This window comes from Colossoma macropomum, unplaced genomic scaffold (assembly GCF_904425465.1).
Source record: "Colossoma macropomum unplaced genomic scaffold, Colossoma_macropomum, whole genome shotgun sequence".
NCBI classification, from domain to species: Eukaryota; Metazoa; Chordata; class Actinopteri; order Characiformes; family Serrasalmidae; genus Colossoma; species Colossoma macropomum.
Window position 1 is genome coordinate 10,700,669 of NW_023494784.1, and position 14,654 is coordinate 10,715,322.

The 14,654-nt window shown below is 38.4% G+C and overlaps 1 protein-coding gene across 1 annotated transcript in view; it reads left to right on the top strand.

Annotated features, from left to right (window-relative positions):
- Window positions 1-14,654, top strand: part of kansl1l (KAT8 regulatory NSL complex subunit 1-like) — a 48,144-nt gene that overhangs the window by 21,892 nt on the left and 11,598 nt on the right. Inside the window, exons 6-9 of the mRNA XM_036577605.1 lie at window positions 1,549-1,673; window positions 4,246-4,438; window positions 5,789-5,924; window positions 8,668-8,781. Coding sequence (XP_036433498.1) covers window positions 1,549-1,673; window positions 4,246-4,438; window positions 5,789-5,924; window positions 8,668-8,781 — 568 coding nt within the window. The remainder of the gene's footprint in view (window positions 1-1,548; window positions 1,674-4,245; window positions 4,439-5,788; window positions 5,925-8,667; window positions 8,782-14,654) is intronic.

Sequence of the window (14,654 nt, forward strand, 5' to 3'; positions counted from 1 at the left end):
CTCTGGATGTCTGAGCTGCTAGGCAGCTTTTTTCTACATGGTTATAACTTGAACGACAGATGCTCACATTGCTTCAGTACTTTGTCTTATTTTATAGCCACCTAAGCACAGTAGAATACTTTAGCAAATGATAACCATATTTGGCCAAATTCCTACTTGCATTTATCAATAACACTCACCACTGTGGTTACCGTAGTCAGCCCTAGTTGAGTGTAACTTTATCTCTGTAGTCCATTACCTACTGCAGATTAAACTTCGACCTCTGCCAGAAAATAAAAGCTTTAAAATATTTTAAAAAGTCTTTTGACGTGGGGTTGTTTACATTGCTGTAGTTACACACTGTTAATCAAGGTATGCTCTAAAACACCAAGACAGTCCTGATCAGGCATTAAAGTAGAGTTTTTCTAGCCTGTCACTCAATTTGATATATTGTTTTGGACTGACTTTTTAGATATGACTTAACTGTGGTTAATAATCAAGTCAAAAATCTTTAGGATAATTGAGTTTTAATTTTGCAACCTATTCACCAGCACTGTTAGATTTAACAGGTCAAACTGCACTGCAGATCTTGTCTCTTATGCTACCAGTTAGTCTAGATCAGGGGTCGGCAACATGCAGCTCTTTTACTGCCCTGCTGTGGCTCCACAGAATTAGATTTTTAGGTAAAAATAAAATAATCCTCCGTTGCAGTAAAATAAAGCTCTGCTGATCGTTCCAACACAGATTTGGGAATAAATGACCTTAAACGCTGGAGTTAATGTGGCCTTTAACTGCTAATTCACCAATCTTTTGACCCTGAAGATTGGCATGCAGACTACTGGTCACACAGCAACACAAATAGCACAGACAACAATCTCGCCTAGCTAGCAACTAATGAAAAGGCAAAGAGAAAGATTTAAGACGAACAGTGATAATTTGGAGACGGATTGACTTATTTACGTTTATGAACACTCCAGCTGGTTTCTTAAAACATTTAATCTGCAAGAAGAAACTGTCGAAAACTAAAAAGACCCAAAGCTGAAGTCGGCTTCTTGTTCAAATTGTCCCGTTCCACCTTAAAAATGGTGCAACAGTTGCATTCTGGTGCCTCAGGCACCATTTAAGGTGGAACGGGAAAATTCGAACAAGAAGCTGCGAATGAGAAACGACTTCAGCCTCGTAAAAAGTTGAATGTTGAGAGACATTTTACAAGAAACTGTTCTACTTTTGTGGGAAAGTTTCCTGCCAGAGATGCGAGAAAAGCGGCTATAGCTGAGCTAAAGCTTAAAGCAGAGCAAAGTAAGTCTGCGTTTTCATTTATATGTTATATTTTTAGTCTATACTAGTACATCAGCACATACTGAGACATGTTTACAGCCAAGATGGTAAAATAACCATAAAATGTTGTGGCTCCTGAGGTGGTTTGATTTTTGCTGAAAGGACAAAATGGCTCCTCTTCACATTTGGGTTGCCGACCCCTGGTCCAGATGCATTGTAGCACATGTCTAAACTGCAGTACCTGTGTGTGTGTGTGTGTGTGTGTGTGTGTGTGTGTGTGTGTGTGTGCAGAGTGCCCAGCTGAGTCACATAGTGAAAAATCTGATGGCTCCACTGAGTGTGTCTCCCTCCTCATCGCCTGTGACTAAAGGCATTTGCAGCCACTGGAGAGGCCAGCAGAAAAGACCCTTCAGCAGGTTGGACCCGCATCTTGCTCTTTTTCTTTCTCTATGTCATCCTATTTCTCTTTCTACTAGCCTCTCTCTCTCTTTTTTCCCCCTCAGATCTAAATCCCATGTTGACAGTGTGAATTAGTTTCACAGCAGACTTAATCTGTGACTGGAAAACTGACTTTGAGACTTTTGAGATCAGTAATGAAGGCTTGATGTTCAAATCCAGAAGCATTCCTTTTATTCAGTGAACTGATTTTTTCCTCTTTTTCCACTGACTAGGTTAAAAGTTAACAGTGGGGTATTGGAGTTTGCTCAGTTTTGTGCTTTCTTTGTCCAGCTATAGGCTTCACCCATTTCTGGATGCTGCTCTAATAGTGGAAAACTGAAATCTGTAGCCCAGTTATTTTCCATTTTCTGCCAGTCTCATTTGATAAGGTTAGAAATGAGACTTTATTGGGTCACAACTGGGAGAGGAATTTGGGGAGAGGATTAATCAGCTCCTGTTTTGTATCCAGGAGTAACAAATTAGTCATGAAAAATGCAGGGACACTGTCACCTTCCACAACTCTGCATTTACTGTATTACTAAACAGACCCTCTACTCTTAACATGTCCAGTGTTAGTTTAAGAAAAGTTATGGATTCTGCTTTGGAGCTCTGGAGAAACTACAAATTCATACATGGCCCAGGTAATGTGATTTAGTAAAACAGGTTCAGGTACACTACATGACCAAAAGTATATGGACACCCTTCTAATAGTGAGTTACTTAAGCCACACTGTCATAGTGTGGTTACTGGGTGGCCAAGGGAGATGATAGGAAATGTGTCTTACTCAGCTAATATAGTTTTATCATTTTTAATAAAAAACAGTAAAAAGAAAATAAAATACAGTTGCACACGTGTCAACTTTATGGGCTTACAAGTACAAAAATGGACAAAAGGACACAGGGTTGCACTGGGAGAAACAGTGGGACTCAGTATCCTCAAAGGGAGCCTTAGGCTATAAAAGCACCACCTAAATCTATGAGAAAAGGTGTTACTCTTAAGCAGATGTCCTCACATATACACAAGTTTCTAACACTTTACTGTACGTCATGTTCATAAGTCTATATGATAATTACATACGCTTTTCGTGACAGCTGACATAAACCCGCATAAGCATTTGTAAAGGCTTATTCCAATAAGCGGTAGTTTTCATAAAGGCTGTTTTTGTCAACTTCATTGTTAAGTTGAAGAAGCACCTGTGTTTTTGTAGGCATTAGATTGTGTCATTACACTTTGTGGGGTGAAATGACAGCTGATTTTTTTAGTGGCCTTGTACCCTTTTTATATTTCTTCTCCTGTTTCTTATGCTGCCCAGTTCACATGCCATTCTTAAAATATTATATTGGACACTTTAATCCTGACATTTCTAACCCAAGTTGTTCCCAAAGATGACACAAAATGGCCTAAAACTGTCCTATAAGGTAGCTTTTAAATGAGAACTGAGATAAAGGAAAGACGGGGCTTAATGAAGCAGGCGTTCGGAGTGCCACAACGGTCACCAATATGATTACACTGTTTATTTTACTTTAGAGCTAAATAAAATGAAATATACACAACTCATTTCAGTGTTTTGGCATTATCATTAGGATTCATACCAGCTTATGAACATCAAAATGAAACTCGTTTTACCTAAAGGTCAGAGAAAATACACACAATTGGATAATTTGCCCAAATTGTTTAAGACAATATATAGTCTATATTGTCTGTACAGTTAAACTTATTTTGATGTAACATAGTGAGATTAATTTGCAGTTCTAGCAATACTGATAAATAACAAAAACATAGATAACTACAGTATATGTTGTTCGCTGAGCACTTCTTTGAAAGGTCAAAATACATAGATATAAATAAATAGTAATTTATCTTGCTAGAAACCTGATTTCTGCCTGGTTATCATCCATTACAGTATTTAATTTTAGTTCCTTTTAGTGTAATTTGAAGAAAATAAAAAATATTATTAGCATATAGATCAGCATCACTCGCTTAGGAACTATGGGCCTCATTCACCAACTGGTCTTAAGAAGAAATTTCTTCTTAAAATCCACTTATGTTCTTGTGATTAGTCACCAGTGTTTTCTTATTTGGGATTTGTTCTTAGGGAGGAACAGAATCTACACACACTCGAGAGCACAAAGGTTTGAACAATACTGTGGTTTAAGATCACCTAGGACCTTTCTTAAGAACAAACTTAAGGAAAAAGATAGGAAGATATTGGTAAATGAAGCCCCATGAGTTCATTAACTTTATTAATGCAAACTTAAATATCATGTAATACCAGAAAACTGTAAAATATATTCAGAAAATATTGTTTTCAGTTTTTGTCAGCACTACCCACAGGACACAGGTCACTAATGGACATTTTAGAGCAAGGCTGTGATTTTTTATGAACTTTAGAAACTGAATAAATGTACTTCTCCTCTCACTTAATCTTTCCTTTCTCTCATTTCTGTCTCACTCTCGTTCTCTCTTTCTCTTTCTTTTTCTCTCTCTCTCTCTCTGTCTCACTCCTCCAACTCTCTCTCTTCCTTATTTTATTCTCTCTGTCTCCTGTAGCTTCAGCGACGTGTTTCCCTGTGCCGATTCCACGTGTTTTGGAGAGGCGGGGCAGAAGAAGAGGCGACTGTGTCGTCGGAGACGGCGCCCCCCACAGGTGGACGTGACTTGTGTGTGTGCACGTACTCGCCCTCTACTGACCTATCACAAACCTCGTCTCTTCAGCATGGGCCAGTCTTTACTCAGACAGCAGGTTAGATGCCTCATACTTCCTCCTCCGTCTTTACTTGCATTGGGATATATTCATTTATTCACTGATGGTCCTTCATTATGGTCAAGTGCAGGTAAAGGACAGAGGGCAGATGGGTGGCAAAGAGCAAAGAGAAGGTTGTCCTTTAATGTTTTCAGTCCTCTCCTGCTTAGGTGGGCACCGTCCAGCCTAAAAAAATTCTCTGCGCCCCCAAAACAGATTAAAATTGTCCGTATAATCCAGTATGAATCTGCAGTGTGTGTAGTTTAACAGTCTGACAGTAATAATTGTGGAGTGATTTTAATCCAGTGTGAATCTGCAGTGTGTGTAGTTTTACAGTCTGACAGTAATAATTGTGGAGTGATTTTAATCCAGTATGAATCTGCAGTGTGTGTAGTTTTTACAGTCTGACAGTAATAATTGTGGAGTGATTTTAATCCAGTATGAATCTGCAGTGTGTGTAGTTTTACAGTCTGACAGTAATAATTGTGCAGTGAGTTTAATCCAGTATGAATCTGCAGTGTGTGTAGTTTTTACAGTCTGACAGTAATAATTGTGGAGTGAGTTTAATCCAGTATGAATCTGCAGTGTGTGTAGTTTTACAGTCTGACAGTAATAATTGTGGAGTGATTTTAATCCAGTATGAATCTGCAGTGTGTGTAGTTTTTACAGTCTGACAGTAATAATTGTGGAGCGATTTTAATCCAGTATGAATCTGCAGTGTGTGTAGTTTTACAGTCTGACAGTAATAATTGTGCAGTGAGTTTAATCCAGTGTGAATCTGCAGTGTGTGTAGTTTTTACAGTCTGACAGTAATAATTGTGGAGTGATTTTAATCCAGTATGAATCTGCAGTGTGTGTAGTTTTACAGTCTGACAGTAATAATTGTGGAGTGATTTTAATCCAGTATGAATCTGCAGTGTGTGTAGTTTTTACAGTCTGACAGTAATAATTGTGGAGTGATTTTAATCCAGTATGAATCTGCAGTGTGTGTAGTTTTACAGTCTAACAGTAATAATTGTGGAGTGAGTTTAATCTAATATGAATCTGCAGTGTGGTGTTTTTTTTTTTTAACAGTCTGTCAGTAATAATTGTGCAGTGAATGGTATTATGTATTAGCAATTGTATTTAACCCAGAGCTCCCTCACTAATAGTAGTGCAGTTATTAATAAGTCAGTCAATTTCCTTACAAAATTATATCACACAATCTGTGGTGAAGCAAGTCCAGCTCCAACAGTGCTTAAGTCTCGTTTACCATTTGCCGTTAAAATGGCAATTTATTCAATACAAATTTATCTATTTGTAATAAGCTGAAGTGTATTTCTTCAGATTTTTCTTCTCTCTCTCTCTCAGGGACCAGATCCCTCAGCTTACCTCTGCGCTAGCTGTGCGTCCTGTGATCCTGTGAGCGTGTGCTCAGACCCAGCCTGCTCCAGCACTGTTGAGAGCACAGCCAACAGAGCTCATCCCGTGCTCTCTCTCTCCTCAGGTAGGGCAGAGAGTAAGTGAGTGTGTCAGAGAGAGAGAGAGGGCAAGAGGAAATTGAATGAAAACAGAATGAAAGAGAAGGAGGGAGGGAAAGTGGAAAAAACATCTGGGGCAGAATAGTTATATGGTCAGACGTGTGGCCTACTTTACAATATGTTCAAATGTATCTGTCGTCCCTTTGCTTGAGCTTTTTGCACAACTTTAATCCTGAGAAACCTTTTAGCTTTTCATTTGTTAACATTAGATAATTATGTCGTTGAAAAAGTACATAATTAGTCGTATAGTAACACAATGAATTACATATTCTTTCTGTATCACCAGGTTTGAGTCTGTACTTTTGTGACGTCTAAGAAATTACAAAAACGTGGCGACGTTACTTTCAACAAAGCAAGAATTTCTCTGATGGTTTCAATGAGCTAGAAGTGAGAAATAATCAATGTACAATTGGACCATTTTTTTATCGCTGGTTATAACCCTGAATTCTAAGGGTTAAAGTGGTCTGCATGCTCTTGTGCTGAAACAGCGTCATGACTGAGTGAGAATTTAAGCTCCAGGAATGTACACAGTAGAAATGCAGGCATTATTATTAGCCTGGGGCACTAGTGTGTGCAGCTCTGCAATCTTTCCTACCCTCACATTATAGTTTGGGGTTCTAAATTTAGTGCTGCAGATGTTTTAGTGCTTTAGCTGTATTGTGGATTCATACATCACATGATCCAGATGCTGCACAAACAAAAACATTGAGTCGGCCTCGGTATGGTTCTGGGAAATGTTGAGGACCTTTTTCCTTTATTCGCAGTATCTCTTTTAGCACAGCAGTTCCAATTCTGAACCTTCTAAAGTAAAGGCAGTCTTAGAATGGCTGGGTTTGCTGAATAATATTATGTCCTTTTAGCACAGGCCTGTGAAAAAGCACTTTTTACTGTATTCCTCTGTTCACTAGTCTCATCATATGATGGACATAATATAAGAAATGTCACTTGGATCACTGTATTTACACATGCTAATTAGGTTGATATCAAGATGAGGTTAATATTAAGATTAGGAAATGAAATGAACCTTTTAGCCAACTGTGTCTAAACACATCGGAATTAGACCTCCGCGTTTAACCCATCCATGCAGTGAAACACCACATACACACTAGTGAACAGACACACACTAGGGGGCAGTGAGCACACTTGCCCGGAGCAGTGGGCAGCCCTATCTACGGCACCCGGGGAGCAGTTGGGGGTTAGGTGCCTTGCTCAAGTCACGTACTGTCAGCTGAGGGGATCGAACCGGCGACCTGCCGGTCACATAGCTGGTTCCCTAACCTCCAGCCCACAACTGCCAGATAAGACAGGACTAGATAAGGCTGGGCAGTGCTAATAACAGTATCATGATATTTTCCAGATATACTGTATCACACTATAAGATGATATTTAAGTTTGCATTGGTAAAGTTAATGAGTCCATTCGTCCTGAGTGCTGCTACTCTGTACTAAAAGAATGTCTTACAAGTGTAGCATAGTAAACATAACATGTTCTGACTGCTAATCTAATTCGTTGAGAAGGGTTCAGTTATTTAGCACTGGTTACTGAGTAGCGACTGCTTTGCACATAACCGTTAGTACATGTATATTTTAGCACACACAAGAAGAGGAGAGTGACTGCAGAGCTTCATCAAATTCTCAACCTGTTGTTGATTCCTAGTGAGCTTTTCAGTCAGCAGCTGTGATAAAACATCTAAACAAATGAACTGAGTACAAATCAGCAAACAAGATGGGCTGTGAAATGCATCTGGAATAAACTGGAATAAAACCGCATTCAGGTCATTCTGGCAAGTACTGTAGTTTTGGAAAAAAGCTGAGCTGAACCTGATATTGCGACAGTGTTATGACTTTATCTGTTGCGCTGTAAAGTTGATTTTATATTGGACATTCGTTGGGCATTTTTTCACTCCAGAAGGACAGAAAACAAACGACAACCAAATATATTTCAGAAATGTCTGTTAAATTTTACAGAGCATGTTCAGAAACACAGTTCACACTCTAGGAAGTGCATGATGTGGATGTCTTTCTTACTTTTATTTCTCGTGTATTTAGCTAAAAGAAGGCAAATCACATAGAGGTGGGCAATATGATGATATTTTATCAATATTGTGATAAATTTTGCCACTGTGCGCTTTTCTTGTGGATATTGTAAGTACTTAAAGAGCACTGACTAACAACGTTTCATCACAAAATGAGCGTAATTAGGCCTGTTTACTTGCATTTAGTGCAGTGCAATTTGTAAAACTGAATAAATCTAATTGTAGTTGCAGGTTTATTATTATTATTATTATTATTATTATTATTATATTTGTATATGTGGCACTACAGGTTCTATTTTGTATGCTCCAACTTTTTAAATCTCAGACAAACAAAACATTGTAATATATATATCATCTGTTGTGAAAATGTCTTGAAATATCTTGATACAATATTTTTGCCATATCGCTCACCCCTAAAATCTAAATCAGAAAATTAATATAAAACCAAACAGTACCAATAGTAAAGCACACTAAATAGAATTATAAAGCCAAAAACAAACTGCTTGGCATCAGGGGCACCACTATTTTATAGGCAGCATATCATGGGCCATTTATCTAATACATTGCTAAAACTAAACCAACTGTATTGTTGCATGTCAGTATCACTAGAGCTCTTAAGCTTGTGAGTGTATGTCTTAACTATTGGAGTCTGCTGTGTTTGCTCTGTTCCATAGAGAGCTCCCTGTCCTTCCACCTCCGGATGGGTCTGACTAGAGAGGACTGGCTCCGGCAGACCAGTCCCTTACACAGCTTCACCTCTGCAGGGAACACATCACGCTCCTTATTCAGTAAGCATCATATTCAAAATGAAACAGAGTAGAGGGTCATTAGAAGTTGTTGTTGTTGCCACTGATAACAAAGTGGTGTTCATTCATATGTAAAGGTTTGAACACCCCCAAAAATGACATTTATTGCGTTTCTAGGTGAAAATAAATGAACACATCTTGAACAAACTTGAACAAGGCATCTCTATTAAAATTTTTGTGCACATTTAATGATAATGATATCAAGTAATGATACTATAAGTGAGAGAGCTGTCAAACAGGTGGTTTTACCCGTTAGTCAACAAACAAGGGCTAAAATGCACATTCTGCATATGTGAGGCAGGATTATCAATACAAATCAAACCCTAAAACCCTGGTATAGTTTTAAAAAAATAAAGCACTGGTATGTGTCTAATCATTTAATGTCTTCTTATGTCATTAACCCTTAGAAGTCAAGCGATAACTTACATTTTGCTATGATATTGAAATGTGACTATGACGATTACATGAATAATGACATGGTTATTGGTATAATAAATTATGTTCACTTCCAGTTTTCTCTCCATATGGACTCTCCATATTAGATTCTTTCTAAAAAACACAGTTATTTATTTGCTGAGTCGTAACATATTGGAAAATAAAACATCAAGTATAAAATGTACCATAACTTTCGCAAAGGACACATTTTTTTCCAAGTTATTAATTCAGTAAATTCAGCAAGTAGACAGTAACTGTGCTTTAAAATGTGCAGAAGTGTGTTCTTTGTTAAGGATGTGTAACTTATTTTCACTTAGAAAATCAGCAACACATCATTTGACCAGGGGCACCTAAACTTTTGCATATGACTGTATTTTGTTCATTATTTCTCACTCACAGCTGACTGAAAAAAGCAGAGAAATTCTGTGGAAAATGTGGATTCTAAACTTTCAGTCTAATATGGAAAGTCCATATGGAGAGAAATTTGGAAGTGAACATCATTTATTACGTAAATAACCATGTAATTATTCATATAACTGTGTAGTCACATTTAAATTGTGTAGCAAAAAGGGTTCTTGACATAGGAAGACATAAAATGATCAGCATACAACATACAATAGGGTTTGATTTGTGTTGATTTAATGATAATTTTGCCTCATATATGCAGAATATTTGTATTTTAGTCCTTGTTTTTTGATTATTTGGTATTTTGACAGCCTTCTCACTTCAGTAATATCATTACTTGGAAAATCTGAAGTCTGTTCGTTCTACGTAGGAGTGAATCTAAAGACTTTACCACTATTTAACATTGTTTTTTGCCTCATCTACACTTTCTTAGCACTCAGTTTCTCCTGCATGATCTGCTTTGATGGTTTCTCTTATGGGTTCAGACAGAATCGGCGCATTTGAGCTTTGATTATGCTTCCTTATAGAAGTGGCTTTTCCCGCAAAAGCTCTGAAGGTCAAGATAAACCCGCTGCCCGCTGCCACTAAACCTAATGCAGGCCTGCTGTAAGTGAGCTGATTTGGCAGCTGCTGTGTTTGGCCTGGCACCAGAGGAGTCACACACTTAAACACGCACTCACTCACTGACTCAGCCACTCTAATCATTAATCGCACACTGATTCCCTCTGCTCCACTAGCTATTTCTGATGAGGGTCTAATGATCTATCAGATCACTAGTGTTCTTAATCCAGACACAGAGAGAGAGCGAGAGAGAGAGTGAAAGAGAGATTATGTTATGAAAGTTAATGTGCACAACTGCAGACTCACGCAGAAAAGACATCATACCTCATGCTGTTTTGTTGATTTACTGTCAGTGAGTGAGGTACAAATCAACACACTAGATAGAAAATGAACCCCAGGAATATTCTGACTCACTTTTATTTATAGATCATTGCCATATGCAGGGAAGTGCAAAGGGTTCTGATGTGGCAGAGGGGTCAATTCAGGCTGCTGCTTTAAATGGGCCTTATGCTACATTTATCTTGCATCTGATTTTTTTTTTTTCATCCCTGAAGTCCGCTTATAATGTTTATGTACCAAATCATTAGTAATTCATTTTTTACACAATCGTTTTCCAACCTCTGTTTATCCTTTAGAATTAAACAGGCTGTTGTAATTACTGTGTACTGTGTATTGGATGGAACATCCTGTATTGATAGTAGTAGCGAATAGATTGATGTTACAATCACGCTGCCCCCATTTTGGTAGGCAATATCAGGTTCATTCTGCAGTGCTGTGGCTGTTTGTATTGAGATAAAGCCATAACTGATCCAGCAAAGGCAGTAACACACTTTTTTTTTTTTTTTACTTTTTAAATCACATTTTGAAGTGTATTAACTGATATATTGCCTTGATTTCATTTGATTTGTTGCCATAGTGATAATGCTAACATCCAATGGGCTGAGATTTGCCCGTGTTATTATTACTGCGTCCCAAACCACATACTAGCACACTTCATAGTATGCAAAGATAGCATATATACCATTAGAAGTGCACTCATTAGTGTAGGAGGTGAAGTATAGAAGTGTGTGGTTTGGGATGCGGCATTAGATCAGCCAGTGAGATGCATGCATGTTCAGCAGCTCCAACGGCTGATTATAGCTTCGCTTTGCTGCTCATTAGCTGCTCAGTGAACATCTTCAAGCAAAGGTTTAAAGTATTTGTTGATGAAGGATGCATTTATTGAAGCAAGCTGATGTTTTTTGAAATTCGTTCTACGTTTAAGGCACCGCAGTGTAACTGCAGCACCATTTAAGGTGGATCGAAAAATTCAAATGAGAAGCTGGCAAATAAGAAGCTTAGGATAAGAGTTTATTTAAGAGCTTTGGCAGTTTTGGCAGCCACTTTTATTAGTTTTTGTAAAATCTGCACACATTGGAATGTTCTGAACTCTGTAGAAATGCAGGTTAAACACATCCAGTCTAGTAATCTAGCTAATCTTCTCCTCGTAGTGTTTTCTGGAGACTGAATGTAAGGCATCTACATAGCTTTTCTTCTGTTTGTGGTCATGCTGGTCTATTTTGCTTGGTTTTTATCCAACTGCAGGCCTGTAGCTGCAGTAACGGTGATGAGATGAGCTTTGTCAGACCACAGAGTTACAGCTCACCTACCAACACGGCGACGTGGTCTTCTTAATGACGCAGTCGAATACTGCGAATTGTGCCTCAGTCAGAAATCAACTTGGGCTGAAATGTACAGTCCTGAAGAACATGAGGAAAATGAGCTTTACACACAGATGTGTGGATCCTTTGAAAGACTGCAGTGATAAATTTGCTTCCGGATAGCCAGAAACAGCACAACGTTTAATCTTCTCATCAAGTAACTCGATGGCTGTATGTAAATGTGTTACTCAGAACTGGTTAGTTTCCATATATGGATTGGGGAGTAAACTACTTTTTGAAACTTTGACAGTGTTTATGTTGTACATTAAACTTCAAAAATGCATGCGAAATGCAGATTTCCATAATATAGGCTGTTTAAACGTGACGCACGACTGTCCCTCCCTGTCCTTCCCCATCACTCTGGGCCCACATCTCAGGATTTATGTTTTGACTCTGTCTCTTTGGCCTGGTCTGCTGAAGTCCTTTGTGTGTAGGAGTGAAAGGATGGCTGTCAGTGGTGTTTTGTAGGCGGGCGGCTGGGTGTGAGATAGTGCTAAGCAGAGTGAAGAATCTCTGCTTATCTGAGCCTCTCAGGCCATGTGTCTGCAACTCTACAGCCTCCAGAGCTACAGCCGAGATTACCAACAAATAGCCTGCTCATCTGTCAGTCTCCACACACACGCATACGCGACCTGTCAAAAGTTTAGGGACACCTTACCTGCTTTTGAAGTTTACAGAGTAACTTCTGGTTTTTGCTGTTAATTTTCAATTAAATAATTAATAACAAACACCTGCAATGGTTTTAAACATACAACAGCAAAACATGAGCATGAATCAGTCCTTCCCTAATGCTTTTTTAAGCATCCAAATACCTTAATATCAGCATCAGTCTCATCAGGTGAGGATTACACCGTCTTCAGAGAGTTCCGGTTCATTTTAGGCCACTTCTCCACTAACGCTGTGCTTCATTCTGAGTAGAACACAACATTCACTGTAAACAGTGTTGCAGAACTCAAAATAGCTAAGGCAAACAGTTGCCTTGATATTTTTTATTTGATTTAAAATCAAAAGTTAAACGTTTGTAGAACTTACAAATTTACACACACACACACACACATATATATATATATATATATATATACATATAATTTTCTTTTCTTTTTTTTTTTTAGTTGCGCAAGTACTTAAAATAGAAAAGTGCTGAATATTTTCAGTTAATGCAACTCTGTATGTATTTCTATCACTCAATGTAATCAAGTCATTGTAATTAAACCTTTAACCTACTTATAACTCAGAGTCTATCTGTGGCCAGTAGTCCAAGAGAGGATTATTGTTAATTGTACTCCTTTTTCTCCGGGTGGATAGGATGGTCCTCCCTCTCCCCCCATCACTCAGCATGATGCTAGTCACTGTGGGCATCTGTTGGCGTTGATCTGTTAATCAGGTGATGTAACAGAATTAGCAGTTAGCATTCTCCTCCAAGCGTGTTGAGCTGTGCAATGAGGCTGCTAGTGGCAGTTTAAAAAGATGCAGTGGTGCTTCACATGGCTCAGAGGAAGTACCTGCTAGCATTCACCTTCCTAGTGCTAGTGTGATGGGAGAGACCTAGTTAGTATGTGGAATTGGACGTGACTAAATTGGGGAAAAATGCGTGACAACTCAAATATTGTGGTCTTCCGCCACTGACTGTGCTGCCATAGGAGCTCGCAAGCATAGCAAAAAGGGACTGTTTACTGTTGTGTTTGTCTGCAGTATTTTCAGGGGTGTTTCTGCCTGTTCTGATTAAAGAGCATTTCCTGAGGACAAACTATGCCTTCCTCTCGCTCTTCTTCGACTGGTTGCTACAATATTTTGTGCCTACTCATTGCCTTAAATCAGTTGAGTATCACTAACTCAAAATATATGTCATGAATGGACATACAATGAAAACAGTTCAGCTACATTAACTCTAGAAGCTGATGACAGCACTACTTGAACATTAGTGTCATAGAAAGTTTAACAGTTGGACGTCTCCTTGAGTTACAAACAGTTAGCTACAGAACAATCACAATCATCCATTTTAGGGGACCCCACTGTGTAGAGAAGCTGACCAGAGACTGGCCACCACCAGTTGTTTACCGTTGTATTAGTAATACAGACTGGACTGGTAAACTGCAACACCAAACACCATCATGGCTAATGTAATTAATCTATTGCAGCTGTCGGAACAAAACCTCATATCTCCAAAATGAGAACTTTACAGTAGAAGGGAAAAACATGCTTTACTTTTAATGTAAGTCAATGGAACCAGACTCATTTCCAAGTAATTTTGGGCCGTTTCTTTTGCTCTGTTCATCATTAAATTTACATACATTGTAAAGGACAACAGGCACTTTCAAACTATGACAAAAACTGAAAAACGACAAAAAAGAAGATACAAGATTTTGTTCCAACAGCAGCGATAAGTTAAATGCAACCACATCAATCGGTTGCTTTATTAATCCCAGAGGGAAAGTCATATATCACAGCAGCCCAAAGTACAGTACAGAGCAAGATGAGAGCCACATATTACCGTACATTATTATACAGATGCATTAATAGAGGTAAAGATATACAATAAGAATGTGATAACAATAAAAAGTATAATGTGCAGTAAATAAATAAATAGCATAAATATTATGCAGTTGACAAAGCAGTGGTGTATTGTCCAGTGAATCATCTAAAAATGTCCAAGCAGAAACGCACAAACCGAGTGACCACGCACTGTTAACGATAGTAAAAAAACGAGTTACCATGCAATGTAAACGATAGCACAACACCAAGTGACCACGCAAT